At 43.8% G+C, this 14,777-nt stretch overlaps 2 protein-coding genes across 2 annotated transcripts in view; one reads left to right on the forward strand and one right to left on the reverse strand.

Annotated features, from left to right (window-relative positions):
* The window catches only part of Plg (plasminogen), a 52,044-nt gene extending 41,848 nt beyond the window's left edge, over positions 1-10,196 (forward strand). The window contains exons 14-19 of the mRNA XM_004639434.2: positions 1,144-1,264; positions 1,985-2,062; positions 2,696-2,836; positions 4,647-4,753; positions 8,881-9,026; positions 9,800-10,196. Of these exons, the coding sequence (XP_004639491.1) occupies positions 1,144-1,264; positions 1,985-2,062; positions 2,696-2,836; positions 4,647-4,753; positions 8,881-9,026; positions 9,800-9,961 (755 nt within the window). The 3' untranslated portion in view covers positions 9,962-10,196. The remainder of the gene's footprint in view (positions 1-1,143; positions 1,265-1,984; positions 2,063-2,695; positions 2,837-4,646; positions 4,754-8,880; positions 9,027-9,799) is intronic.
* A 723-nt stretch (positions 10,197-10,919) lies between these two features.
* The window catches only part of Slc22a3 (solute carrier family 22 member 3), a 141,545-nt gene continuing 137,687 nt past the window's right edge, over positions 10,920-14,777 (reverse strand). The window contains exon 11 of the mRNA XM_023699325.1: positions 10,920-12,677. Coding sequence (XP_023555093.1) covers positions 12,641-12,677 — 37 coding nt within the window. The 3' untranslated portion in view covers positions 10,920-12,640. The remainder of the gene's footprint in view (positions 12,678-14,777) is intronic.

Here is a 14,777-nt window from a genome sequence, read left to right on the forward strand (position 1 = left end):
TGTGCACATCTTTTAAATGCAAGGCACAGTAGCAAAATTATCTTGACCTTGCTTGCATGCTTTTGAAAAAAGATCTTAGACTGGGCATGGTGGCACCCGCCTGTAAACCCAGCACTTGGGAGGCTGAAAACAGGAGGATCACTATGAGGCTGACCTGTGTAGTGAGACCCTACAGACCCTGTACTAAATACTTAAAAAAAGAAAAAGAAAAAAGACCGCTACATAGATTCTCAGGACATTTCATGGAAAAGGAGAATTGTTTAGAAAAATCCAAGTTCCACATTCTCTAGACTGCAGAATCTTTGGTTGAGTAAGACAATAGGAATTTCTTACTGTGCTTTTTTATGAACAATGGGCTACATTTGTATTTCTGAGGACTTTTCAGGGCTGTAGATCACAGAGAAGCGTTTTGGGATAGGTGTGCAGCCCCGCTGGTGGAAGGGACTAAGAATGAGACACTGTCCCTACTTTCCAGGAAGCCTGCTGCTTAGGCTGATGTAATGGGGGAGGTAGGGGCAGATGGAGAGGGCAGATGTTCCATCAGTTGGTCGTGTGGTCTTTGGTCAGGCGCAGGAAGCTCCCTGGAGGAGCTGTGCTAAACCTGGTGGAGAGAAACCATGTTTCTGCTGAGGAGAATTACCTGTGCTACCTACAGTCATACACACACGTGCACACACTCATAAATGATAGCCACAGTTAACGTCCCTGCTGTGTGGCAGGGATGCCTAGTGTGGTCTTCAGAATACCCTGCATGGTTTAGAGGGTGACGGTGACGATGGTACTGGAGAGGATGACGACAGATGATGGTGCTCTAAATATATTATGCTGAGTCAGAATAGCAAGTACAAATGTCCATCTGAACCAGTCAGGTTCCTCTGAGAAGGATCTCATTCTAATGCTGAATTACGACAATTGTATTACTTTGCCCCCTCGTCCTGAAAAACACATATTTGTTCTATGGTGTCTACTACAACTTTCAGAAATGTAGAGAAAATGCTCCAAAGGCTGCTTGTGATTTTGCTATTTAGTTTGGGCTTTGAGCTGGGTGATCAATTCAGAGCCTGGCTGTAAGCTATAAATTGATCTTAAATTATGTGTCAGAATCATACTCAAATGCAACTTTCTCCCCATGCCGAGTCACAGCTCCAACTTCACATGACTGTGGGAAGCCTCAAGTAGAGCCAAAGAAATGTCCTGGCAGGGTCGTAGGTGGATGTGTGGCCAATCCTCATTCCTGGCCCTGGCAGATCAGCCTCAGAACAAGGTAAGAACATTCCTAGAAACCATGTATATCATGTTTCTTGGTCGGTCCCATAAAACCTTCATACCAGCCAGGCAAGATGGTATAAGCCTGTAATCCCAGAACTCTGGATGGCTAAGGTAGGAGGATTGCAAGTTTGAGCCCACCCTGGGTAGCCTGGACAACTTAGTGACATAGTAAGACCCTGTCTCAGAAATTTTTTCTTTAAAAATTAAAAAAGGACTGGAGATATAGCTCCATGTGACAGCCCTGTGGTTCAAGCCCCAATACCATGAAACAAAACAAAACAAAAATCTTCATCTCAAACTCACATAGCTGAGTCTCAGTCTCTCCTATATTCTCTCAAGAAATAAAGAAAGCTATACAACTTTTAAAAATATATTTTTAAGCTTATTTACTTTGAAAATGGCCAAAATGAGAAATTAAAAAAACCCCAAAGCTCTAGGTTGTTTCTATCAAAATCTGTGGACATAGTAATCTATACCAAGCTCTGACATTGTTGGAAAATACTGAAGATGATCTTCAGGTTTACACAGATATCCGTTGGCTCATTGTAAAATGGGGGGGGGGAGAAATGTATCTGTAAAAATGGGACACTTTTTGCAGGGGGTTAGCTATAGCCTACCAGAGCCAGGCTTTAAAAAAATACTGTTGTACACTTTTGTGAATTGTAGGATTTAAGGCAAGTTTGGACTAAGATCCTGGCATTTTTCTTTCTCCTAGGCTTGGATTGAAGCACTTCTGTGGAGGTACTTTGATAGCCCCAGAGTGGGTGCTGACTGCAGCCCACTGCTTGGAGAAGTATGTTCAGGGGTAACGGGCCAGAAGCCTTGTCTCTGAGCCTCCCCCCTTCCTTTTTCCCTCCATCCCCCCTTTCCTCCCTGCCTTCCTCTTTCTCGCCTTACCTTCTAGGGCAGTGACACAGGGAGCAGAAAGGGCACATGCAGAAGCCTGTGATAGAATTTCCAGGGCATTTGGGTGAGAGAGAAGGGAAGAGTTCTAGAAACTGCATAAAAAAAATATTCAATTGTAAGGTCTTCATACTGGGATCATCTGATGGCTTGAACAAGTAATTAGTAATATTCAGGTTCTGGAATTGTTCTCTAACAGGCCAGGGTGTTTTGAGTTTAGTGTACCTGGCACACCCTCCACACCCCAAGGGTATAAGACAGTGTCCCATGTGTGTGACTAATATGGGTGACTCTGTGGGCCTGGATAAACCACAGCCATGTGCTCCAATATGGATTGTTTTCCAGTCCTTAGTTGCCAGCTTCAGGTGAATCACGAATGTCATTCCTTGCTGCCTTGGAGTCAGCAATTCTGAGACCGTGGGTGTTGGGAGACACAAGAGATGTAAACCCATGTGGATGACACAGGAGGGCACCCACTGAAAGGGGTACATTCTTTTTTTCTTCACATCACCGTCTTTCCTAGGTCTCTGAACCCGCTGTACTACAAGGTCATTCTGGGTGCACACCAAGAACACAATCTGGAATCGCATGTGCAGATAAGAGATGTGGCCAGGCTGTTCCGGAGGACCGACCGAGCAGACATTGCCTTACTGAAGCTAAGCAGGTAGTGGCGCACCTTGGTCTGTACCCTCTGCTGAGTGAAGACATTGGTTTCATGCCTGGGTCTTGTAAACCGTAACTGTGGGACACTGGTGGGAGGTACTGGCTATGCTGCAAAAGGCAGAAGAGCTTGGGAAAACATCGTCAACCAAAGTCAGAGAATCAGGACCCAGCCCAGTCCCACCACATGCTAGCTGTGTTCCTGAAGACTGTGTTTCTTCTGGTGGAAAAAAGAATTGACAAATGAGGTCCACTGTGACCTTGAGAGCTCTCTTAACGTCACTGGTGAATAGCCATATTCATAATGAGAGAATGATTCAATTATTCCAGCTAACAAGTCTCTTCTCAACATAATATGTTTAAGAAAACCAAGTGAGATTATGTATTTCAAAGCACTTTTAAAAACCACAACATAAAAACAAAACAAAACATGCCCGAACAAGTCACAAGTGGAAATTATGAGGAAATCCTATCCTCTCCATTTTTTTTTTCCTATTGAAATGGTGCTTTGTTAAGCGATAAATTTGCTGATGTCATGAAGTTAGGAATATTTTCAAACAGATCCCAGCAGAGACAGCTCACAAACAGACAGCTATTTTGAGAAACATGTGTCTGGGACAGGCAGTGGGCACGCAGAGCACATTAGCTGTAGCTGACGGGTTCCAGATGACGGTGTCACGGTGCTGGCAGTGAGAAGGGCCGTCTGGGCCAGCACTGTGCTGTGGTCAGGAGTCTGAGCGCGGTGCTTCTGGGTCTGGCCACAAACGTGAGTGACTTCTGGGTCTGTAAACTAAGAGCTGATATCTTGGGATATTGTGACATTCTAGAAAGGAAAGAAGGAAACTTCACGGTCTGGTGTTAAAAGCAGTTGATTTCCTTCATATTCTCTCCAATGTCTTTTAGCAAATATTCATTTGGATGTAAGGTTCTCATCCAGGGGTCATCCAATGGCTTCAACAAGTAGTCAGTAATATTTGGGTCCTGGAAATGTTCTCTAACAGGCCAGTGTGTTTTGAGTTTAGGGCACCTGGTACACCCTCCACATCCCAAGGGTGTAAGACAGTGTCCCTTGAGGGAAACCATAGAGTGACATCCAGAAAAACGCCTGGGTCTATTCTGGTGCCTCCAGAAATTATATCTGCTTTGAAGTTGCCAACAATGCTGACTCTTAACTAGAAGAGGACATTTCTCATTTCCAGTCCTTTTTCTCCTTGAACATACTAGGTCAGAATCAGTGGTTGAGAGTCCCTGGAACTCTAAGCATGTAAAGGTTCTTTGGAAACAATATTATTTGGCCTACAGCAGCTGCTTGCTTCCAACACTCTTTCAGTTAGTGTCCAGCATTATACCGGCTTTTTATCACCATGGTCCTCTGAGGTTTACTGATGAGGAGACTGATGACCCCAAAGATGGAGCAACTCCCCATGGTCTCACGAGTATCTGCTTCATGACAGTGCTTTGGCTGCATGGTCTGCTTCCGCTGAATGACCTACTAAAGGAACCTAAAGGAATGCATTTGGCATGAAATTCCACTTCTGTCCAGGATGTGCTTACAGCACAAGGCTGTGCGCCCCAACTCCCGGAAGCGATGGTAACCAGCAGTTTCTTATACACAACTGGTGCTTTTGAAATGGAACCTTATGTGTGTTTCGTTCATAGGGAACTAGATGACTGTGACGATGAAAAGTTCCTTCAGGATGAAGTGAGGAAATGGCAGCTCTTGGGGTCTCTGAGGCACCTTCTAGGTGACCCTCAGGGGAAGGGAAGAAATTTCTAGCAGGGCAGCAATATAACTTCTGATTTTCCCCTTTCAGCCCTGCTCTCATCACTGACAAAGTAATCCCAGCTTGTCTTCCATCCCCAAATTACGTGGTTGCTGACCGGACATTATGCTACATCACTGGCTGGGGAGATACCAAAGGTGAGGTGAATTCAAGGGTCCAAGTAATTGCTTAGCTTTGATCTGCGGCCCTACGTGACAAAATAAGCCGCACAAGTGTTTCTCTGTGAGTGCAGCCCCTTCCTGATTCTGTCTGCTGCCTGTGTCTCCATAATCAGACCCCATCGGGGGCAGGAAGGGGACTGTTTCTCTGAGTCTCTTACTCCCCATATTGCAGCATTGATATTGCTTCTCCCGGTAAGTGGGTCTTGACTACGCCCATAAGTTAAGAGTATTACATGAATTTTCATGTGATGTTAGCCATACTAGGTCCCAAACATGACGTAAAACAACAAACACTACAGCTAAACTAGTCTTCCCAAACACTCATAAGATGGATGTGTGTGAGAAGCTGTTAGGGAAAGACAGGCTGGAAGCTGGACAAGAAGAGGTGGCCAGGGCTCTTGGTCAAGGGTGCCATTTGATATCGGTGGAAGGCGGGTGCCAGCCCAGGAGAAAGGCTTTGGGCGGGATCTGGAATCAGTGCTTGTATTCCCTTTGGGGCTCTTTCTCTTTGCATATGCCCAGATAATAGTTAGGCTTGGCCTTTCCTGGGGATCTTTGCCTCTGAGGAGTGTCAGGGAGCCCCATGGCACTGCCCTGAGCTGTAGAGAGCTTGCATTTGAAGAAAGGTTTCACAGTTTGAAAAACACTCGAATCTTTCCATTCCCCTTTCCCATACTTCTGAGTCCAAGGTATAGAGGCTAAGGGAGAGGAAACTTGGCAGATGACAAGTCTCCTATGGCACTCTGGATGAACTCCATGAACTGTTGCTCCTGTTTTACACATGAAGAGTTTGAGTCTCATGGAAGATGTAAGATGACACAGCAGAAGCTGTCTGCCTGGCCATTGGGTCAGAAAGACTGGAACCAAAACCCAGCTCCCCCTCACCAGCTGTAGGTTTTTGAAAACCCTCAAAACCTCACGGGTGTTTTCCAAGGATGAAAAACGAGCTGCAGGGCTGCTATGGGGGAGCAGTGGGGAAGAGCAGAGCACCCTGGCCATGCCCAGGGCTCTGTGGTCCACTGTTCTTACTAAGGAGAGGGACTGGTTCTATCCAGCTGGACTCTGTAGCTGACAGAAAATTCATCTTACATTGGCTTAAGCAAAACTGAGAAAGTCTGTAGTGAGCTGAAAATTCTGTTGGCTCCCATGATGGCTCAGGCCTCAATCCCTCTCCAAGCATGGTCTGGGTAGGTTCTGGGCACACAGGGCTCCCCTGTGGCTGCAGATGTAGTGCTGGCTGGCACTGGCTCAGCAGAGGGGGAAGGGGAGAGAGATGGGACTGAGCACATGCTTACCCTTTCTGTGAAGGCTGACTCAAGCCACATCGCCAGCTCTACCCCAGAGCCGAAGGCAGGACCCCACTCACACCCAGAGGAGCAAAGCGCAGATCAATCAATAGGCTCATGAGATGTGAGGGGAAGGGCTGTGGGCAGCCAAAAAAGCAACATATAGCCTCTATAGTATTTGGTTAAAGGTGAGCGTAAAATCATAAGGACTTGACTATCATCTTCCATGTAATAAGAAGTTACTTAACCTCTGTAAGCCTGGGCTTTGCCATCAGTACTACCTTGTAAGGTCATCATGAGGACTAATAGGCACCGCATCATCCAACCACCACCAGCGTCACCTCTATTATCATTGCCACTTTCACCATTACCGTCATCCCCACAATCACCACCATCAGTATCATCACCACCAGCAGCACCATCGACATTCCTCACCGTCACCATCACTGCCACCACCGTCAGCTTCACCATCGTCACCGTCACCATCTCCATCACGACCACCACCAGCAGCATCATTATCACACAGCCGGTGTGTAGCTGAGTCCTGAGGGAGTCTGGTCCTGCTTGATACCCAAGTGCATTCACCGTTTCTTCTACCTCGACCCCACCCGCATATTTCTAGCCACTGTCCTATTCTGGGCTCTCTGACACTCTCAGTCCTGCAACCCATGTACTCAAGAAATGGTTCTCTGCATACTAACTGGACCAGAAGTCACTTAACAACTGAGAGCTACTTAGCAACTTCTTCCTGGCCATAAAGACTGCAGATGGATCACGTTTCACCATCCCAGTGTGAGAACCAAATTCTTCCTGTCTCCCCGTATCTCCAAGACCTTCCTTGACTTTCCCATTCTAAGCATAAAGTCAGCGTTGAGGCTGAGAGATTCTCCCAGCTCAGCCGGTCCCCAGCTCTGCCCAGGCACATTGGACCTGTTATTGCTGTTGGACCTCCCTTCCACCCCAAAGAGGGTTTCTGTTCTGAGGTTCCCACAACCTGTGGGCCCCCCAAAATGCCCTCTCTACGTCAGCCACAGGATGGCAGCACATCTCCACAGACCACACTAACGTCCTGTCACTCAGAGGTGGCTATTGCCCCCTACATCAGAACGTCTCATGCTGAGAAAACAGACACAAGAATGTCCTTAGGATGCTCAGGATGGGTTTGTACTTGCAGTCCTCCTGCCTCAGCCTCCAAGAGTGCTGGGATTATAGGCATGTGCCACCACACCTGGCTCAGCAGAATGTCTGGGATGGGCCCCTCTCTCTACTCAGTTTAAGCAATGCTCCCCCCTGCTCAGTGCATGGCAGTCAGGATATTCCACCAGGACAGCTGCCCAGCCAGGGTGAACTCAGCCTTGGATGATGACATTCAGACAAGCGATGTCCAGATTGAGTCCACGTTTTCTGAACGAGCGGCAGTCATCTAAGCTAAGTGTCCTTCGGGAAGAGATGGCTGTCATTTCTTGGCTGTTCTAGGAAAGTAAAGATTTGCCACAGAGTCCTGTGGAAAACCGGGCTGGCAGAATTGGAAAAGTGGATTATCTATGCAAACCCTGAGACACCCTAGGAGTGTTCATCTGGAAAAGCAGCAGGGATTTTTTTTTTTTAAGTCTCTGAATATTTCAATTTTGCAAGGAAAAAAAAAAGCAGTTTGTTACAAAAAGAAGAACTACAACTAGTAAGACAAACACATAGGAAAGTTTTACCTCTCCCTAATTGTCAAACAAACATAAATTAGCAAAATGATCAAGACACCTTCAACCTATTCCAGTAACTAATACGTTATAGAATGATCAGACACCAGTGATATTAAAATAGGAATACTCACAAGAGATGGTGAGTGTGTTTTCCCAGTGCATTTGCCCTTTCTTATCCTTTTAGAAAATAATTTGGCAATGTTATTTAGAGTTCTAAATATGTCTGTGTTTTCTGGGAACTTACACTTAAGAAAATATTAGGGACAAAGAATAAGCTGCATGAACAGAGATGAACACTGGAAGCAGGAGGAGACAACAAGCATGGTGACACAGGGTCTAGGGCTAGGTGACAACGCCACAGACCCAAGGTCAAGGCAAATGCCATGACCTCTCCAGCCTCCGCGCCCTTAACTGTACCCAGGAACGATGACAGTGCCCAGTTCATAGGGCTGACAAGACCATTAAATGAGATGCTTAATAGTATGAGCTTGTGCCTGAGGCTAATACTCAATGAATGATTGTTCTTTATTCTAATAAGATACATGCAAGTAAAATTTACTGTTTAACGGATCTGAAGGGTACAACAACTGAAATGTTGTGCAACCATCACTATATTTCTAAAACATTTTCTTGTCTCCAAAAACGGACCTATCACAGCCCCTGAGAAGTCACACCCTATTAAAATATTATAAAGATTGTGGTATTAAATAAAAAGTCCTTATGTTATAGCAGTGAGTGAAAAAAAAATCCAGGTTTGAAATTGTATGATATGGTCTAAGTGGTAAATGAAGCATTAAAAAAGCCCAAAGAAGAATATATAAAAATAGTAGTAATTGTATTTCTCTCACTTCCTTTGTATTAAAAATTTGTTTTAAAAAGTAAACCAACAACAGTTAAACACCATCAAGAAGCCCAGATTTGTTAGGTGCAGGTCATAAGAACACAACATCTTATACCAAGTTTGTACTTCCAAGTATCAAAAAGAGCTCTTCTGGTAGGACCGGCTCATTATGTTATCAGGTTGCCTCAACTAACAAGACAGCTATCTTTGCTGCTCTGTAGTTCTAGCGGTCTCCTGGAGAGCAGGTTTGGATCCAATAACTCTCTACTCTAAACACAGGGACTTATGGTTCTGGCCTTCTCAAGGAGGCCCAGCTCCCCGTGATTGAGAATAAGGTATGCAACCGCTTTGAGTACCTGAACGGCTTGGTCAAACAGAATGAGCTTTGTGCTGGGCATCTGGCTGGTGGCACGGACAGCTGCCAGGTAAGAAAGGACTGAGACTCAAGTCAGACCTCGTCAGGCCTGACTTAGTCCCATGAATGTATCTGTCCCAAAGTGGCAAAGTGAGGAGGATTGGCCAGCCCAAAGCCCTTAGCAAAGTTGCCAAGAAGCCCCCTATGTCTGCCTTAAGGGTTACGCAGAGAATCTAAGATTTCTCAGGCTTGGGCTCCAGATGGGCATCAGGGAGTGGTTTGGTATGGTAACTTCCACAGGCCACCTGCTTTCTTGGTGGACTGGGACTGGTGGGTGCTTCGCAGAAGGGAAGGGAGTCAAAGGTCCAAGACAGAGACCCACTGCACTGCTTGGCAATTGTGCTCAGACTAGCCAGACCTGAGACAAGCCCTAGGGTGGGAGAGATATGGACAGTGGTCACAAGGGATTGCTTCCCAGGGAAGAGCAAATCATGGAGTTCTGCTGAAGAGAGTTTTCTACATATTTAAACACCACAGATGTTCAAATGATATTATTATTATTATTATTACTTTTTTTTTTTTTTTGCCAGCTCAGCCTGCCTGAGGGCAGGGCTGGAGCAGCATGTGGTGCAGGGGATCGAGCAGAGATCCCCTGTACCTGCCTAAGCTTCCTGAGTTAGACAACTGAGTTATCTCACTGGCCCTCAAATGATATTATTAATAAGTTCCTTTCTGATTTAAAATGCTGAGAAAAATCTACCTAGGGATTAACAGAGGGAAGATACCCATAATGAAGGAGAGTAGTTTAATCCTCTAATGAACTTTCTCCTGCGTTGTCTCCAGGGTGACAGTGGAGGGCCTCTGGTTTGCTTCGAGAAGGACAAGTACATTTTACAAGGAGTCACTTCCTGGGGTCTTGGCTGTGCGCGCCCCAATAAGCCTGGTGTCTATGTTCGGGTTTCGACGTTTGTTAAGTGGATCGAAGAAACAATGAAAAATAATTAATTGAAGGGTGACAGGGTAAAGCACCAGCTTACCTGGAAGCTGGAACATGGTAGGAAATTTAGGAAGCTCAAAACTAATTTGACAGTAACCAGACTAAGATGTTGTACTTAGCTACCATCTACTGCCAACCCTTGGGCTTTTTGTATTTTTGTGAATAAATCTTGTTTGTGGACTACTGCATTCTAAAATAAGATAACATGGCTATGACATATGTTCCAAATAAACTCTGTACTTTGATTTTTTTTTTTTTTGGTATGGGGAAAGTACACCTTGTCTTCTCCATTCTACCAGTTTTAAGGAAAAAGCTAAAGTGATTCAGCCCATTTTCACAAGGGACAGTTACATATAGGACTCAGAAGCTGGTAAGGTCACGGAGAGATCTCAGCATATCACCCAGGAATTGACTGTGTCAACTCAAGGTGGCTCAGTGTACATCATCAGTGCCTTTTGTCTCCTGGCACTGAAACACATGTTCTCAAAGCTGCTGCACATGTGGGGAATCAGGAAAACAAGTACTATTCCTAGGAATTAAATCTGTTGCTGATGAGTCAACGTTAGGCCAGCGCATGGCGCATGGAGCAGAGCTGTCATGTGAGCCTGGTGCTGGAAGTATAATACTAGACCTGCTAAGAGTCTGCATGTGGGCCGGGGAGATGGCTCAGTGGAATAAGCACTTGCCTGGCAAGCTCAAGGGCCTGAGTTCAATGCCTGGTTCTGAAAAAAAAAAAAAAAAAAAAAAAGAGTCTGCATGCTACTCTGGGTCCCAGCTGAGGGAGGAAGGACTCTAAGAGCTGCAGAACCAACAGCCCAGGATTGAAGCAGGGCCACTTCACCTTCTGCCCCTCACTGGGTGCCAAGTTGGGAATGGCCAGGTCCAGGTGGCACAAACTGTGACATAGGAATAGTAATTTATGGTGACACATGTTCAGAAGGAAGGGAAAGGATGGATTTTTTTTTAACAATTTAAATTTTTTATTGTTATCAAACAAAAATGTCAACTCCAAATACAACTCAAAGGTGATAGTATCAAAAAGCAACTGCCATCTTACAGCAAAGAGACGCAAAGAAAAGCCAAATCATCAGTGTCTGTGAATGCAGGATGAGCTGAGCATTAAATCTTTAAAACGCAATGCTTCCTTTATTGACAAATAGGACATTATATGAAATGCAGATGTGTTTTAAAGAATAAGACATTTATTTCAGGCTAGAGGTATAGCTCAGTGGTGGAGCACCTACCTAGCATACATGAGGTCCTGGGTTCTAGCCCCATTAACACACACACACACACACACACACACACACACACACACTCAAAGTTTATTTTATCAACAGTACACACATCTTAATACTGTCACACATGAGTATGTTCTCATAGAAATTTCCTTCTCACTGGTAATGTTTCCTTTCGTTATCCATCTTACCTATCCACACAGTTTCTCGTTAAAAAAAAATTCAGTATAAGATATATGTTGGATTATGAAAACATAACAGTTGAATCAAAGTAGAACACTGAGTTTAACTTTCAAATTTTAAGAGGCTTTTTTTTTTTTTTTTTTTTTTGGTGGTACCAGGGATCGAATTCAGGACCTTGCGCTTGCCAGGCAAGCATTTATTCCACCGAGATAGCTCCCTGGCCCAAGAGTTTTGATAACATAAATGGTCAAATCTCTTATTAGTATCTATAAAGTCACTTATAGAGCTGATGATAATTCTTTTTAAGCCTGGATATAATTGACTTTTAAGTGAGAATGTAAGCTTTTTTCCAAGACAAGTCAAAAGACCAAGATTAAATGAGAACCAGCCATATTTTCTACTCTTGATTATAGGTACCACTAGAGCAAAACTCACAAATATAACATAAATATCCTTTTACTTTTAAAATCATAAGACATAGGAAATCATAATCTGTGGATTTTGTTTTGTAAAGGTGGACTCTCTGGTTATATAGGTGTTCATAAAACATATAAAGAAATATTCCAAATAATGTCAGGGCCCAAACTCGATTTTTAAAATAGTAGAGCCAAATCCTCAAATTGGACAGTAGACCTGTGCTTATTTGTGGGGGAGGCCTGCCCTGTGCCTCGAACCCCAGACACTGCCGAGGTGGCAGGCGGGAGGGACACCTGACCTGTCCCGGCTGCAAAGGCACAGAACCCAGAGAGCAAAGAAAGCAGAGGCTCAGCTAGGGTGGCCTTGGAAAATCGTGGTCCTTCACCAACTCTTCCTGGCACTCCTTTCAGCGCTGGCTCCTTCAATCAGATGTGATGAACACAGCTCCGCTCACCTCTCCTGGATCCTTGGTTGTGCATCCTGCTAAGGGTCAGGGAGGGCTTCTCCTGTTGCTCTTTAACCAAATGAGTCAGATGCTACTGACTCCAATACCAGAAAAAAAAAAAAAAAAAAAAAAAAGCCAGGATGGGCTGTGCACTGAGTAGGCTTTCTCCGTTAGCCCAGCCAGGTCGTGTTGCTCTCAGAAGCTTCAATAGCATGATAACTCAGAACTCACCCAGGATTGTATAAAAATATTCTGCACAGTCTGCAGATCTTTATATGGTACGAAAGACACTTGAATGGATGCCACATAATGACGCTGAAGCGCACAGGCGCGTGTGTCTCTGGAGGCTCAGTCTCTCCCGGAGGGGCGACTCCAACAGCTCCTTCCTCCGGCTCTGCAGCGTCTCACAGGTGAGAGCTGGAAACCTGGGTTTTCTTTTTCCTGCCAAGTTGATGTGAATTTACAAAATAAAAGAGAAAGAGAAAGTTCTTGTGAGCAACTATACAACAAGAAAGTCATGTTATTACTCAATAGCACAGTTAGTCTTGGTCAAATACACTCATGTGTTAGGTCTCACGTACCAACTCAACTCAAAAGGTAGCCAAAATAATCCCCTCGGAGGTCGCTCATTCTGACCTGCCTTCAGACCCTGAACAGGGGTTAATTAGCATATGGCTTGCAAATTCCTCCTGACTTTCTACTAAAGAACCAATGGCTTAAGAAACAAGCTGCTGATAAGAACAAAAGACAGTAGAAATGACTGCAATGACAACAGGTTTCAGCAATTTGATGTTAATTAGCTTTGTTCTACAGTAAATAATCATGGGTTATAACAAATGACCCTAGTTTGTAGAACTGTAAATCATACTCTTAGATTATTTTTCAAAGGTAAGGACTAGATAGAATGAATTTACTCTGCTTTTTATTATAAAATTTCAAAAACATTCAAAGAACCTGTGTAATTTAAATTTTTGTTGGTATAATTCTTCATGATCCTACATCCTTTGGATATTAATTTTTTCCTTCAAAATATGTAGGACCTCCCTGAAAAAAATCTCCATCTCTCCCAGTTGTTCAATCTAACTTTAATATGACTCAATTTGTGGTAGAGTCCTAATCCTAATGACATCTTCTGTCTTCTTTTTTCTGATGAGTTAGAAAACTGGGCCTTGAGCGTTTCGGGGTCAGGAACAAGGGCCTCACAGGAAGACGCAGGACCTCTGGTGTGGCTGCAAATGTGATGAAGACTTCTGTCCTGGGGCTTGGGAGATGGCTCAGTGGAATAAGTGTTTCCCTGGCAAGTGCAAGGGCCTGAGTTCAATCCCCAGTTCCACACACACACAAAAAAAAGCCTTTTGTCTTGCTGAGTGTGAGAAGTTGGGTAGCCCCAGGGATATGCCCATGGACTCTGCCTCCAACAACCAGGGCTGAGCTCCTCCTCTCTTTGGACCCCCCATGCTGCCCAAATGAGGCAAGCATAAACCTGTGAGAAATCGCTCTCACACTATGGACCTCTTATTTGAAGACAACCCTGTTTCTGTATTTTATACTGAGCAAACTTACCTTTGAAAACTAAAAGTAAAATATTTTCCAGTGATACAAATTCGAAATATTCTAATACCTCCAGATGTAGCATATAGGAAATAACAATGAGCATAATTCAGAAGGCAAGAGAAGTTGCTGTATGGTTCTGGACGAAGAACAAAGAGCTCTCAAAATGATAGTTATGCAGGACCATGTAAAATATATTAGATGAACCCATTTAAAAGGTCAATAAAGATTTCTGTGAAACAGTATCAATCTTATGTCGGGTTGTACACATGCTTTTTTCGTGTGTGTGTGTGTGTGTGTGTGTGTGTGTGTGTGTATAAAAGATAAGGAAGAAGTAATATAAAGTCAATAGAAAATGGAAATATACTATTTAAAGTTTCTAATATAGGAGAAAATATCATATCATGTCTTTTAAATAGATTGAAAGTCAAATATACAGTATAAATCTTAAAACAAAAATTAAGATTAAGCAATATTCAGAAAATTAAGTGCTAATTAATTAAAAATTAAATGTTTCAAAACAATTAAACTAAGAAAAAGTTTTCATGATAGTAAGGAATTACTAAGAATAAAACATAGGGTAAAAATTGGAATGACAAATAAATGACCAGCATTTCTAACAGTTTGGGGATAGGATATCGCACAAAGTTCTAGTGCATCGTGGACATGGATAATGTCCATAACACTTACTGGTGGCCAGGTGTCACTTGTGGGACTGAGCTACTGCTACTTCCTTGATATCCACCCTGTAGACCCAGACAGAATCATGACCCATAGAGTGCAGGACAAGTTCAGTTTTAGAGTATGCTGAAAATACCTTGCTGCTGTATACAAAAGAATAACTGAAAGACTGCTTTTGTATACGTCTTATGCTCCTGTGTTTAATTGTTTGTCCTATTTGGTGGGTTCTTTCCATTCTCATTCATGGAGTTGTGGTCATTTTGCTCCCCCTCTAGAACATCTTCTAGTAGTCTGTGTAGGCTTGGCTTT

This window comes from Octodon degus, unplaced genomic scaffold (genome assembly GCF_000260255.1).
Source record: "Octodon degus isolate 3935 unplaced genomic scaffold, OctDeg1.0 scaffold00112, whole genome shotgun sequence".
NCBI classification, from domain to species: domain Eukaryota; kingdom Metazoa; phylum Chordata; class Mammalia; order Rodentia; family Octodontidae; genus Octodon; species Octodon degus.